The sequence below is a fragment of the Apteryx mantelli genome, chromosome 22 (genome assembly GCF_036417845.1).
Source record: "Apteryx mantelli isolate bAptMan1 chromosome 22, bAptMan1.hap1, whole genome shotgun sequence".
NCBI lineage: Eukaryota > Metazoa > Chordata > Aves > Apterygiformes > Apterygidae > Apteryx > Apteryx mantelli.
Window position 1 is genome coordinate 14,044,765 of NC_089999.1, and position 12,278 is coordinate 14,057,042.

General features: G+C 44.1%; 1 protein-coding gene across 1 annotated transcript in view; it reads left to right on the plus strand.

Moving 5' to 3' along the window:
• The window catches only part of KSR1 (kinase suppressor of ras 1), a 79,309-nt gene that overhangs the window by 44,297 nt on the left and 22,734 nt on the right, over positions 1 to 12,278 (plus strand). The window contains exons 3-5 of the mRNA XM_067309418.1: positions 7,012 to 7,159; positions 9,335 to 9,806; positions 11,260 to 11,264. Of these exons, the coding sequence (XP_067165519.1) occupies positions 7,012 to 7,159; positions 9,335 to 9,806; positions 11,260 to 11,264 (625 nt within the window). The remainder of the gene's footprint in view (positions 1 to 7,011; positions 7,160 to 9,334; positions 9,807 to 11,259; positions 11,265 to 12,278) is intronic.

Sequence of the window (12,278 nt, forward strand, 5' to 3'; positions counted from 1 at the left end):
CAGCAGAAGCGCTGACTGGACTGCTAGATAGCAGAAATCCTGAATGTGCTAATTGTGTGCATGCAAATTAACTCTGTCCTGCAGGCTTCCTGCGCCTGCAACTCTCTCGCCATGTTCCAGGTGAGGGCCCCTCCCAAGGGTAAACAGCTCTCGGAAAATATTAATGTCTCCCTCTTACTGCCAGGCTCCTGGGTTCACTCCCCTTGCCTTAGGGGCCAGGTGCCCCTTGCAGCCTTGCGCGCTGTGAGTTGTTTGTGCCAGGAGTTCGGCATGAGGCTCATGCCGCCCCTCAGGACCTGCAGTGAAACACTTCAAATGCGGCATCTGCCTCCCCACAAAAAGGTGGCAGCGGCTCTCCTGTCCGCCGAGAGCAGTCTGAACGGGATTCCTCCCCATCCCACCTCCTGTGTGGGGTCGCAGTTAACAGCAGGAGGGAATATCGCTGCTCTCCCAGAGTGCCCAGCACACTATTGCCTTGCAAGCCGGGCTGGGAGATAAGACACAACCTTTTGAGCTGCAGATTTCCCCTAGGAAGGACTGGCTGCTGTGTCCGTCCAGCAGTACGGACCTAAAAAGAATGGCCAGGCTCTAGTAGCTACTTCCTTTTTTCCCTCTGACAGCATGGCTTATTTTGGTATGAGTACAGACAAATTGAACTGATCCCTCGGAGAATTCAGAACTCGTTCCAGGCAGGGATTCAGTTTGCTTCCACCTGTTGCCACCATCTTGGAAAGGATACGCCACTATTGAAAAGATGTCTGATGTTTCAGTATTTGTTTTTAGGATACTGTGACACTAAAATGCATGGAACCCTTTTTCTACATACAGTAAGCTACTTCCCTATGCATGATTTCTCATACTATTTAAAAAAATGCATAATTCCATGATCTAAGAGTCACTGTTATGCTGTTTTGTGAGAACCTTGGTCCTGAGAAATACAGGCCACAATCCATCAAGTCATTTCTTATTGCACTGTCGTTTGCAACTCAGACAAGGGATTTTTAGCACCATACATCAGGAATATCTGTATATATGCTGAGAGGTAAAGCAATGAAGAGGGAGATGCTATGCAAAACCATACTCTGTGTACGCTCAAGGCTTAACGCAAGCTATAAATTTCATGTGAGAGGCTTTCCATAATACTCATAAACTCTCCAGAAATCTAATAATGCAAGGATTTTTCAGTACCTTCTTCATTAGACACTAGAAAGCCGGAGCAGAATAAAAACTAGCAGGCACAAGACGTTCTTAAACGCATCCTGACATGCTTTGCTTAGAGCTATCAGCAGGAAATTAAGCACCGTATGTAATGGGCTTCTCTTCTAGCATCTGCTTCTTTATGGGAGGATGACTGGTGAGGGTATTGGTTTAAGAGGAGGCCTGTGGGGCCCTGGCAACTGCCTGGCTTTATAGGAACAGCCACGTCTACTAAGATGAGGGGCAGGTCAGACTGATTTTACTGACTGCTAGCAGTAGCATTAGCTCTGTAGGCTTATCTGCAGGAAGGAATCTTTACCAAAAATATCCCATCCAGTGCGCTAGATAGCAGCATTTTTGCCTCGTTTCGAGGATTTAAGTTGGACACCAGACAAGATTAAAGTCCTTCTTAAACTACCATGAACTCTACTCTATGGCTAATTCAGAGTAGCCTTTGGATGGCTTCTTGGATACTCTGTGGTTTGCTTTTTTCACTTCCAAACATGCGTGCTGTGAAGTGCCCAGTCTCTACGTCTGATGAGCAGGTGGGTTTTGTAAAAAAAGTCCTTTCACCTGTTCTAGAAGGAATGATTTCCTGTTCTGGGCTTTTTTTAGCACCATTTCTGCTGAGCAACGTGTGGTGAGTAAGGCTTTAGGTTTTGTTGGCAGCTGCTGAAATATTGAAAGGTTCTGTCTCCTACTCTTTTTTTTTTTTTAAATCTGACCTTATTGTTCCTGGATTATTCGAATATCTTGCTGCCTGCCACATCATTCTGTAGTCAAGGCAAGGTGTACCCAGGGAGATGGTACTTAGCTTGGCCGTAATGCAAGTCTTTAAACTGCATTTTTTTAAAGCCACAGCACTCAAGGAGAAGTAGGTAGAGCGAGGTCTGTTGGACCCACGTTTCTCACCATCAGTGCTGAAGACTGGGAGCAGCTGCCTTGCAAGTGCCCAGAATTGCACCACGCTGAGCAGGCTGGAGCCCTCCGCATGGTCCTCCGAGATGGACACGGGCAGGGAGGTTTGCAGGGAACCTTCTTCTCCCAGGTGCAGCAGCTGAGTGAGAGCACCAGCCACAACTGAGCCAGCTTTAAGAGCTGTCTTGAACTAGTGACCCTCATCATTATCACATTGGCCAGGGGCTAGCACAGAGATAAAGTATATCAAGCCAGTCTTGCAGGGATCAGGTTGACCAGTTTTATATTAAGCCACCGCATATGTGCAGCACATGAGTGGCTGTTTAAAGAAAGCCTCTTACTTCCCCTCCCTCCCCCTCTTCGGAGGCTTATTTCTTTTGTCGTGTGTCATGGGGGCTGCCAGCAGGTTCAGAAAGTCTGAGCTCTTCCAGCTCAAGGTCACTGGGATTGTTTAAATATAATCTCCTTTTCTGTACTTATACTTTCCTACAACTTGCTATTCTGTCTTTCTAAAATTAAACTATTGAGTGAAAGAGTAGATTGGGACTGGATGTTATGTGCAGAGCCAGGAAGGAGGCAAGCCGGCAGCAGGTCGGACCCCTTGTCAGGGTGCGTGTCCGTGTGAGATCGCGCAAGCGATGCAAAGTTAGCACCGAAGAGCTGGGGCTGCCCTTTGCTGTTCAGCTCTGCCTGCTGCGAGCCATTAAAGCTTTTCATAGCAGGCCACACGTTGGGCTGGGTAAAACACAGACCTGCTTAAGGAAGTGAAACCTGTCTGCTTAGCAACAACCAAGCCCAAGCCCTCCGAAGGGGCAGAACTGTGTCCTGCAAATGAATGAGACTTAAGGAAAAATGTCCTGACACTTCTAAAAAGCTCAACAGTTTGGAATGTTTTGTAATTTTTTTTTTCTTAAACTGTTTTCAAGGTTTTTCTCTGCAACCAGGAAGGCTTGAATTAAAAGGAAAGCTGGGGATTCCCGGTTACATGGGTTTGAACTTAAAAAAACAGAAAAGCACTTAATACTTTCAGACTTGCAAGAACAGGTAATCCTGGAGTTTAACCATCAGGTTGCCATGGGACAAAGATGAGAGCTAAATTCTGTCAGGTGAATGTAGATTTGCCTGTGCTCACCTCTAGGAATGCAAGAAAGGCCTGTGAAGCTCTGGATGCTCCTTGCAGGCCCCCGGCCCACTCGGTGGGTGTTGCCCCCTCGGCCATCCTCAGGCATCTGCACTGCTTATGAGCGCGAGGATTTTGTGCTTGTGAGTTGTCCCTCAGGTGTGCTGACTCTGCGCGCTGCTGCAGTCAGGAAATAAGCCTGGATGCCGTTCCACGTACCCCTCACAGCAGGGATGGGAATTCCCTGGTTAAGCCTTGTCTATACCAGCCCAACCAGGAGAGCTAACTTAGGGTAAGTTAAAATAGTCCATAGCGCCTCACTGATACAGCTGGAAGCACACACTCAGCATATAGTCTTTTTCTTCAGTACAAAGGCCTAAGAGTTCATTCTTTACTCTGCTGATGACTGACTGTACCGGTACAGTGGCATCTGCCCTGGGTAACTGCTGTATTTTGCCCCCCTTCTTGTAAAAAGGTGAGCAGATAAAACCTAGCCGTATCTTAGCTACTTCAGTAGACACACTTGCAGAACAAACTAATTTCCTACTTTTTTCTGGTCTCTATGCATTTTCAAAAAGAAATTATTTTATTAGGCTTTGGTTTACTGACTCTCCTGTGATTTCTGAGCTGGACCGACAGAACCTTTTCCAGTCTCAGACACCACACCTGCTTTTACAAAGCACTGTGGCTCACTAACTTTTCTGCCAGCCCAAATACCGGTTGATGCCAGGTCGTGATACCTCCTGTGCCAATCTTCACCTGAAGCGTTAACGCTGTAGATCAGTGGTGCCTGTCTATTCTGGACCCTGCCGCGGAGAGGGCAGCGAAGAAGCCGCTCCCCGGCTGTGCTCTAGCAGCCCGTCCCAGCTGGCGCTGCAGTCCAGCCCCTGCGCTCGCCGTTTAAGCCTGGGTGAAGGTGCATTACTTGCCAAGGAAACCGTAGTCTCTTTCACTTTACTGACTCACTTTCTAATAGCTCTAATAAGTTACTAGTTACACTTGTGTTGTGCAAAGGATAGGGAAGTGGTGGCGATACTGGGTAACGTGACTTGATAGCTTATACTGGGATCTGCAGTGACAGTGTCACTAGAGCAGCGGCTCAGTAATCCAGGTTGTTTTCCTAGAGGGGAGTGGTGGTGGGGAAATGTTTCAAGATAATTCAAGGATGACATAGCTGCAATCCTGGCTGTTATAAAACTATGTAAAAGCAACACCTACATGAAATGGCATAAATATTTTTGTATGGGACACTGGCTTTCCCATATGCTTAAGGGAAGCGTCCATGCTCAGAGCACAAGGGCACCAGTGGTGGTTTAGCAGGCACTTTTCTGTATCATACTATAACAAGCGTTTTGGGGGACGGGTAGGGGAAGGCACGCGAAGGATCTCAGTGGCTGACTCCAAACCCCTGTGAGCACTGGCTAACCCAGCGTACGCTGCTGCATCGTGGAGTCCCACCACGCTCGCCCCATGGCTGTTTGCCCCGGTGACCATCCCCTTTAGAGCTTCTTGCGTTGACTTCCAAAGCTGACCACCTGCGCCGTAGCGCTGCCCTGCGCGGCTGCTGAGCAAGCTGCCTCTGTGCGCTGGAGAGGAGTTCAGAGCGCTGTGAGGAAGGAGCTACCTAGAAGATAGATTTGGCTTAATTTGATTGTTGTCAGCCCAGTTTTGGCTGGGGCTTTTTGCAAGCAAACCTGCACTGGCTTCATGCTGGAAAATTTCAGCCGTGGATTTTAGGATGATTAGCTCAAACTTAAGGTGTTTAACACTGAGATGCCTAAATTAGGGCAGTTTATTTCTATCCCTCAGTCACTTCGGTAGTATGATATAATTTAGCTAGGTGTACTCGATATAACTATTTGAGCATTTCAGAATGTTTGAGATCAAGCTACCTGTATGAAAGCAACCAAATCAGTTTTGATTCATCTCTTCATTTTAGGAACCAGACTTACTTCTACCCCCAGAGAATATTTCTATTTGAATAAAATTATTCCAGTTTCAACCCAGATAATCTAAATTCCTGGATTTCTCTTTGGCCTTTTGGAGTATGTAATATCAGGTTGGGAATTCCAGGAGAGCAGACTTCACACTGTGTTTTCACTGGAATCTTAGCGTTTCCTGCTTTTTATCCAAGTGGAAGTCATTCAAGAACAAGCTTTTTTGGGAGGATTTGGTTATTCTTGCATCTTGGAGGTGCAGATGTGCAGGAAAATGGACAGTAGCCGGTAGTCCCAACCTCAGGTGGGGTATCTGTACCATTATTATTCCACTAATATCAATTATAAAAGAAAAAACATTTACGATGACTTCTCTGGACTCTGGCTCTACGGAACTTCTTGGTGTTTACTGAGCCTTTAAATTCTTGCCCTCTCGAGTCAGCTGCATTTTGTGTTTCATCGTGACAAGGCATGTGACCGAAGACACAGGATGCATTTCTTAGACTTTACTCCTGCCCTTTCTTGCTTTATTATTTTTCTTTGCTCCATGATAACAGTCAGTTAAAATGGAAACTGTGTGGTTACTCTTTGTGTTGCCTCATGCAAAGCTCCAAAGGTTGGGTCTCTCTTTGTAGCACTGTCACAGTTGAAATTAAAAGTCATGAGTCAGGTCTCAAAGGCATGAGTTTGTATTAAGAAGGATGTGATCTCTAAAGGACATCCAGCAGCACTCGTTCAAATTTGATTTAATCTTTTAGGGTTTGAAGGGGGTTCTAAGTATCTGTAGGATTTCAAGCTTTTTATTGTGAGACACACTTTTGAGTTTCCCCTTTAAATAAAAGCCTAAAAACCTCTATTACATAGCACGATTCTGGGAGCTGGAACTTTAGGAAGGAGGCCAAATATTGTGAAATTTGTGATCTCATTGTAAGAATAGGCAGCAGTGAGGTTTGTTTAGGCAAAACTTTCAGGGAAATTCCTGGGTATCTGGGCTAAGTATCCTGGTTTTGTTTATCAACCACAATTGCTGCAGACTTGTACTGGAAACATTTGAATGGGGGAGGAGGGAGGCAAAACAGCTCAACTCTGTATCTGGAAATACCAGCTGATTTCATGCTTCTTAGTCTCCTGTATCCTTTGTGTCTGCCCGATTTAAACCTTATCATTTTGGGACTTTGGCGTATGAAGTAGTACATGGAGTTCTGCACAAATATCTTTTCAAGCAAGATATGGGTAAGGCTGGTTCTCTAGTGGAGAAAAAATTGCTCAAGGAGGAAGCTCTTCGTCAAAACATTTATTTTATTTTTTTTAAATGAAAGAAGTCATTTTCCTCACCGTTTTTACTTTTCATTTCTCTACTGAAAAGCTAAGACTTTATCTGACTTTTTTCTTATCAATTTTGTTTCGCATTTGTTATTTTTAATGAAAAAGTTAAACTTTCATTAGCAACTTTTCAAAAAATACTGTGTGTAAAGCTTTCCACCTCAGTCACCTCTAATCCTAACTTAGTACTGGAGAGCGACCGTACATGCTCGTGGCACAGAGCACGTTCTAGTGTACGCCTGCTCTCTCCTGGTGCGGGGAGGCGAGAGCAGCTGTCAGGCCCTGCTGTCCTCTGCTGCCCGGTCACTGCTGACCCAGTGACCCTTAAGAGAGAGGCACTACCAAAATGAGTAAATCATGAGTCGGACTGGGCAGTGAGACAGTGGCACTACTTAAAATACATCAGAACAATGAATGGCAGTCTTTTATATATACATATATGTGTGCATATATATACTTATACATACATATGTATATAGATATATAAAAGTATGTATCATCTTTTTTTTTCTGCAGAGAATACCAGAGGAGCTAACCTTAGATGCCTTACTAGAAATGAATGAGTCAAAGGTGAAGGAAACCATGAAGAGATGTGGTGCCAGAGATGAGGAGTGCTCCAGACTCAATGGGGCACTGAGCTGCTTAAGGAAGGTGACTGAATCAGGTACCAACTGCCTTGTTGTTCTAGGGGATTCACTTCTCAGTAACTCAGCCCCCATCCTGTTTCCTTTCATATGAGACAATCTGCAAAAACCTCTGAAAAGTATCATTAGATACATTCTGTAACCCGTATTAGGTTATGACTCTTGGATATACATGAAGTTGCAGTGATCAAATGCATCTAGAGCTGTGGATGGGATCTGGTTTTGACAGCATGTTTACCTCTGGAAATAACTGTATATAGAAATATCCCCTCCAGATCAAAAGAGTTATTCCCTATTCCATGTTTGGAATTGGGTCTGATGCTCCAGTTACTCCTCTATCATTCAGTACACATTTCCTTGCCCTAATGAACGGAACCTGATTTCTCATAATCTCCTCCCCAAATATTGCCAGCTCAGAGAGAAGGTGTAATTCTGTTTTCTCTGACTTTGCTCAGCAGACTGAGTATTGTTCATCTCGATGCCTCGGAAGGACAGAACATTCCCCTGACAACCCCTCAGCACTGCATGGCTTGTAGCATGCCAATTGCTTCACTCCTGTTTAAAACCACTTGCCACCTGCTATTTTTCCTACCAGCTGCTAGAATCAATAGAATCATTAGCCAAATACCAATAGCAGATAGAAGAGCTAGAAAGAACCCCAATTTACCTTGAAATTGTAGAAAGAAGGGGATTGTATAATTAGAAATGTGCATGTTCAGCATGCACGTGGATATGAACAAGTTATTTTAGAAGATAAACTCTAGACTCTCAGAATGCTGTTTCACTGTCATCCCCCATCCTCCTCCCAGGCCGTTTTCAAATGCATTGTAAATTCTGCTTGTATCAGAGTGTTTCTCACAGCTTACTGGCACTAATGTGCATCAGATCTTTCTTTGTAGAAGTTATCAATCTGTCACTGAAAGGTGATGTTTCCTGTTGGTATTATAACAGTTCATACCACCCGCAATTCATAAAGACTAGTTAATGGAAAAGCCAGAAAAACAGCTCAGTTTCATATTTCCTTTTTGTAATCTTTCTGTTTTGGGCTGTCAAATATTTTCCAGGTGTGCTGTGGCAAAACCAGCCGTTGTTCAGGAGGCAGGGCATTCACTTATTACAAAGAAACGGCATCTGACTCAAATTTAAGTAAATATGTTATTATTTGTCTCCCTTCCTTTAAAAAAAAAAGTCTTGTGTTTTGAGAGGTATGATTACTATTTTTAAAACTAGGTATATGTTCAACCACTGACTGTCAATATGACTTCAGGGCCTGAAGCCATGACTTTTTGCCTTGATTTTTTTAAGTGCTTAAGGACATACTTAAAATTAAGCCAAACAGTTATTCTGCTGAGTTATGCCTCTGAGATTATCCCAATAATCTATGCATTCCTGCTCTACTGTCTGCGGGCATCTGTACTTGTTTTTCCATTTTATACCCAGAATTGGTGTGTCAGCTGCACTGGACCATTCTGAACTACAGTGATAAACATTGTAGAGGGCAATGCTGGGCTCCACCAGTGATCCAGCATGGTGTTTTGGTTCCTTTTTGTCCAGCTCTCTGTCCCTGGTAAAGCTCCAGTTAAAACAGTCTGAACAAACACAGCGATTCAGTGCGGAGCGCTGCTGCTGTCTCTGACTGAACAGCAGTGCCCCAGTGCTCCAGCATGGGGTAAGTTCTAGGCAATGGTTACGAGTCAGAGAGAGACGTGCACAGATCAGTGCCTGGGAACTCCTAGACACCCTTCTCCCTCACCCCCCATTCCGTGGCCTTTCTCAGCTCCATAAGGTGGTATTTAGGAATTCGGTTGGCTAATAAAATAAAATTTCCCCTCCTGACCAAGGACTGATCTAAAAATAGATAGAGTAACGGGTTGGATGTACAGATTTGTCTAAACGAGTTGGCAGCAAAACCATGGAGGCTTGCCGTGGGATGTAGGTGCCTGTTTTGTGCATTTAATATTCCACATTCGTCAACAGGGCCCCAATCTGGTAAAACTCACACCATCATAGAATGTAAGACCTCATTTTAAAGGTAACTTTAGCTAATGGCTTAGAAGGGTCCTAGGGGAGGAGAAACAATTGCCTGGCTGGGCGCAAAGGAGAGAAAAAACCCACCTCACAGCCTAAAACTGCATCATGGGGTATGTCTGCATATGGTGACCTTTTTCGCTAACACTGCTATGGTTGGTGAACAGCTGGGGAGTTAAAAGACGATGTGCTGATGAATCTTCCTGAGGCACGCCGAGAGGGCAGCTCTACAAACCCGACAGAACCCCCCTGCTCCTCTGCACCCACGTGGACTCCTGCTGCTCCACACCTTCCCAAGGGCAACAGCCAGCAGGCACGTTCTGCATCAGTATCCACAATCCCATCTTCAGATTCTCTTGCTTCGAGTCACGGACCCTCTATCTATGCAGATAACCTCCTGGACCCTTTTGCCTTCCCTGCGCACAGTGGAAGGTTAACACCAAGGACTCCTCATAGCATCACCATCACTCCACCAACCACTCCTCAAGCCAAGAGACGACATAAGTTGAAGCCACCACGGACTCCTCCTCCCCCTTGCCGGAAGGTTTTTCAGCTGCTACCTAATTTTCCAACCCTCACAAGGAGCAAGTCCCATGAATCTCAGTTGGGAAACAGGATAGATGAAATTCCTCCAGTAAAGTAAGCACGACACTTCCTCCTTCCCTCTGGGCACTGGTGGGCTGTGTTCATGTCAAAGGGTATTCAATGCTCCAGTTTTGATGCCATGTAAAAGATCTGGTGTCTAGTTGCCTGGTCATGGTTTCACTGTAGTCTAAGAACCTATAGCAGCACGATGTTCTAGGATAGCCACAAAGCCTACTTGTTTATAGTCTACTTTATTAAAAATTGCACCTGCTGGGGAGGCTGGGATGGCTGCTGTTATTAAAGGGCTCTGACCAGCTTTTCCTTGAGTATCTAATAATCGGTTCCACCTACAATAGTTCTCTTCTATCCTTTCATGTTTGTCACAGTTCAGGTGGCTGTTTTCTTTTTTTCTTTTTATCTTAAGATGCATTTTAGCTGCTAGCATGAGCTTTAAAACAGCCATCATTCATTATAGTATAGACAACTACACCTCTATAAGAAGACAAATGGTCTCAAGCTATATCTTTCCTTGGAGTGATGCAGGCTTTGAGATCTGCTTTTTTGGGTAGATAGGCTGAAAGGTGTTAATCTAACATTTAATTAACAGGTGGAACTGGGAGAGAAATGTGCCTTCCGCAGATCCTGGCTATCCCTAAACAATGCAGAAACTTAGATCAGGATCCAAATTCTGTAGCTGGCGCTAGACCATTGTATCTTAACTAACTCTCTGACCTCCTGGAAGCGTTCAAAGAGCCTGCTGATTAGGACCTCTCTGCAAAAATCACATTGTTACATAAAGGAAACTAGCCCAGCTCAGAATGGATTTGAGATTTTGGGTGTGAGCATTAACAACACAGGGCTGTGTTTTTGATGCTGCAGTACTGTACTGCTTGCTGATGAACATGAAAGAGTTCCTTATAAATGTGTCGCCCTGTGAGCGGTACATTATTGTTATATGCTGCGAATGCATATGAAGTATGTACTAAACCCTGCAAATTGCTAGACCTCTAAATGCTGCAAGTAAGCAGTTTCCATTTAGGGATGGGTAAAAAGGGTGACCTTGAACTGAAAAGACCTGTCTCCAACACACACCTTTGTTTTGAAATTCAGTGGTAAAGACCTGGTCCTGCTGTGATCCAGCTCCTACTGAATGAGTCTGATAGGAAGGGCAAAATATAGCACTTCCTTGATTCAGACACTTCCGTGGAGCCTTCCAGTGGATGGGGGTTCCCGGCTCCATTAGCAGTTCTGGTCTGCAAGCCAAAATTCTTGTATGCTCTTGTACGCTCCGCTCACAGGCTGGAGCTGGAGCGCTACCCAGCAAAGTCTAGTGTTTGTAGGCAGGGAAGTGTTGGCTATGCAGTGACTTCAGGAGCCTGTGCAAAAACAGAGATGTTTGTAAATCTGACATCAAAGGCTGCAGGAAAGAGTTTCTGCTCTAACAAAGTCTATATCCTGTCACATGAATATGAATGTCTAAAAAAAATTTTTTTTTTTTGTCCTCTAGGTTCGGTAAGAGATTTTTACAGGTCTGTCTTCATTTCATTGCCTGAGAGGGAGGAACCCGTCCTTGTCAATTATCTGCAGCATGATCATCTTCTCTGCAACTTTTGGAGGTCCTCAACAGGGCCTCGTGTCCCAGAGTCCCTGTTAACTTTAACAAGAGCTTGGCCTGTTGGAGAGCTGCAGGATCCTTACAGGGTCCTTGTTTGTACTTGGTAGTTCTTCAGATGACTAAAGTGACAAAAAGGAATACAGATATTTTAAGGATTAGAGCAAGGTTTTGTTTTTGGTTGTAATTGATTGCCTATGACGTCAGACAGCTGTTTGTGTCTCTTAGTACTAGAAATATTGTAACTTCATTTCTTTGGATATCCAATGCCAAGTTTCTGTGCATAATGAAGTCAGATGGTTGCATGCAACCTTTTGAGAAACAGTTCAGCATGTGCTTAAATGGGACTATTTATATACTTAGGGGCTTGCAGGACTAGGACTTGTGCTTTTATCCAGGTAATATACCAGTATTAGTATTTTAGCTCTCCTGACATGATTATTTGTGTCCATCTCATAGACACAGAACGTGTAACCCTGAAGCTAACATAAAGAGCTGTGGGCTTACTGAAAGCTTCTCACCTTCCTCTTAAGTATAAAAAACTGTAAGGACATTATAGTACCACATGTATATTTAATGCCCTTTACAACAAAAATCCCAGGAATTACTTGCAAAAATGAAAAAGTATACAGAAAAAAAAGTAAAATGAAAGTGTAAGGAGAAACCTGAACATTTCTCTGTGGAGAGTGATAGAATTTATGTAATAGATAAAAAAGGCATAAAGAATTCAAATGGAAATGCAGTCCCATTCAAGTCTGTTTTTTCTCTTAAATTCATTAGGATTCTTCAGTAAGGGTTTAGCAATCTTAACTGATGTTGATATGATTAATTCAGTGTAGGTTTGGACGGCCAAACTAGATCATTTTCATGCAAATATATTCCTTCAAAAAACAGCTACTTATTACAGCCTACTC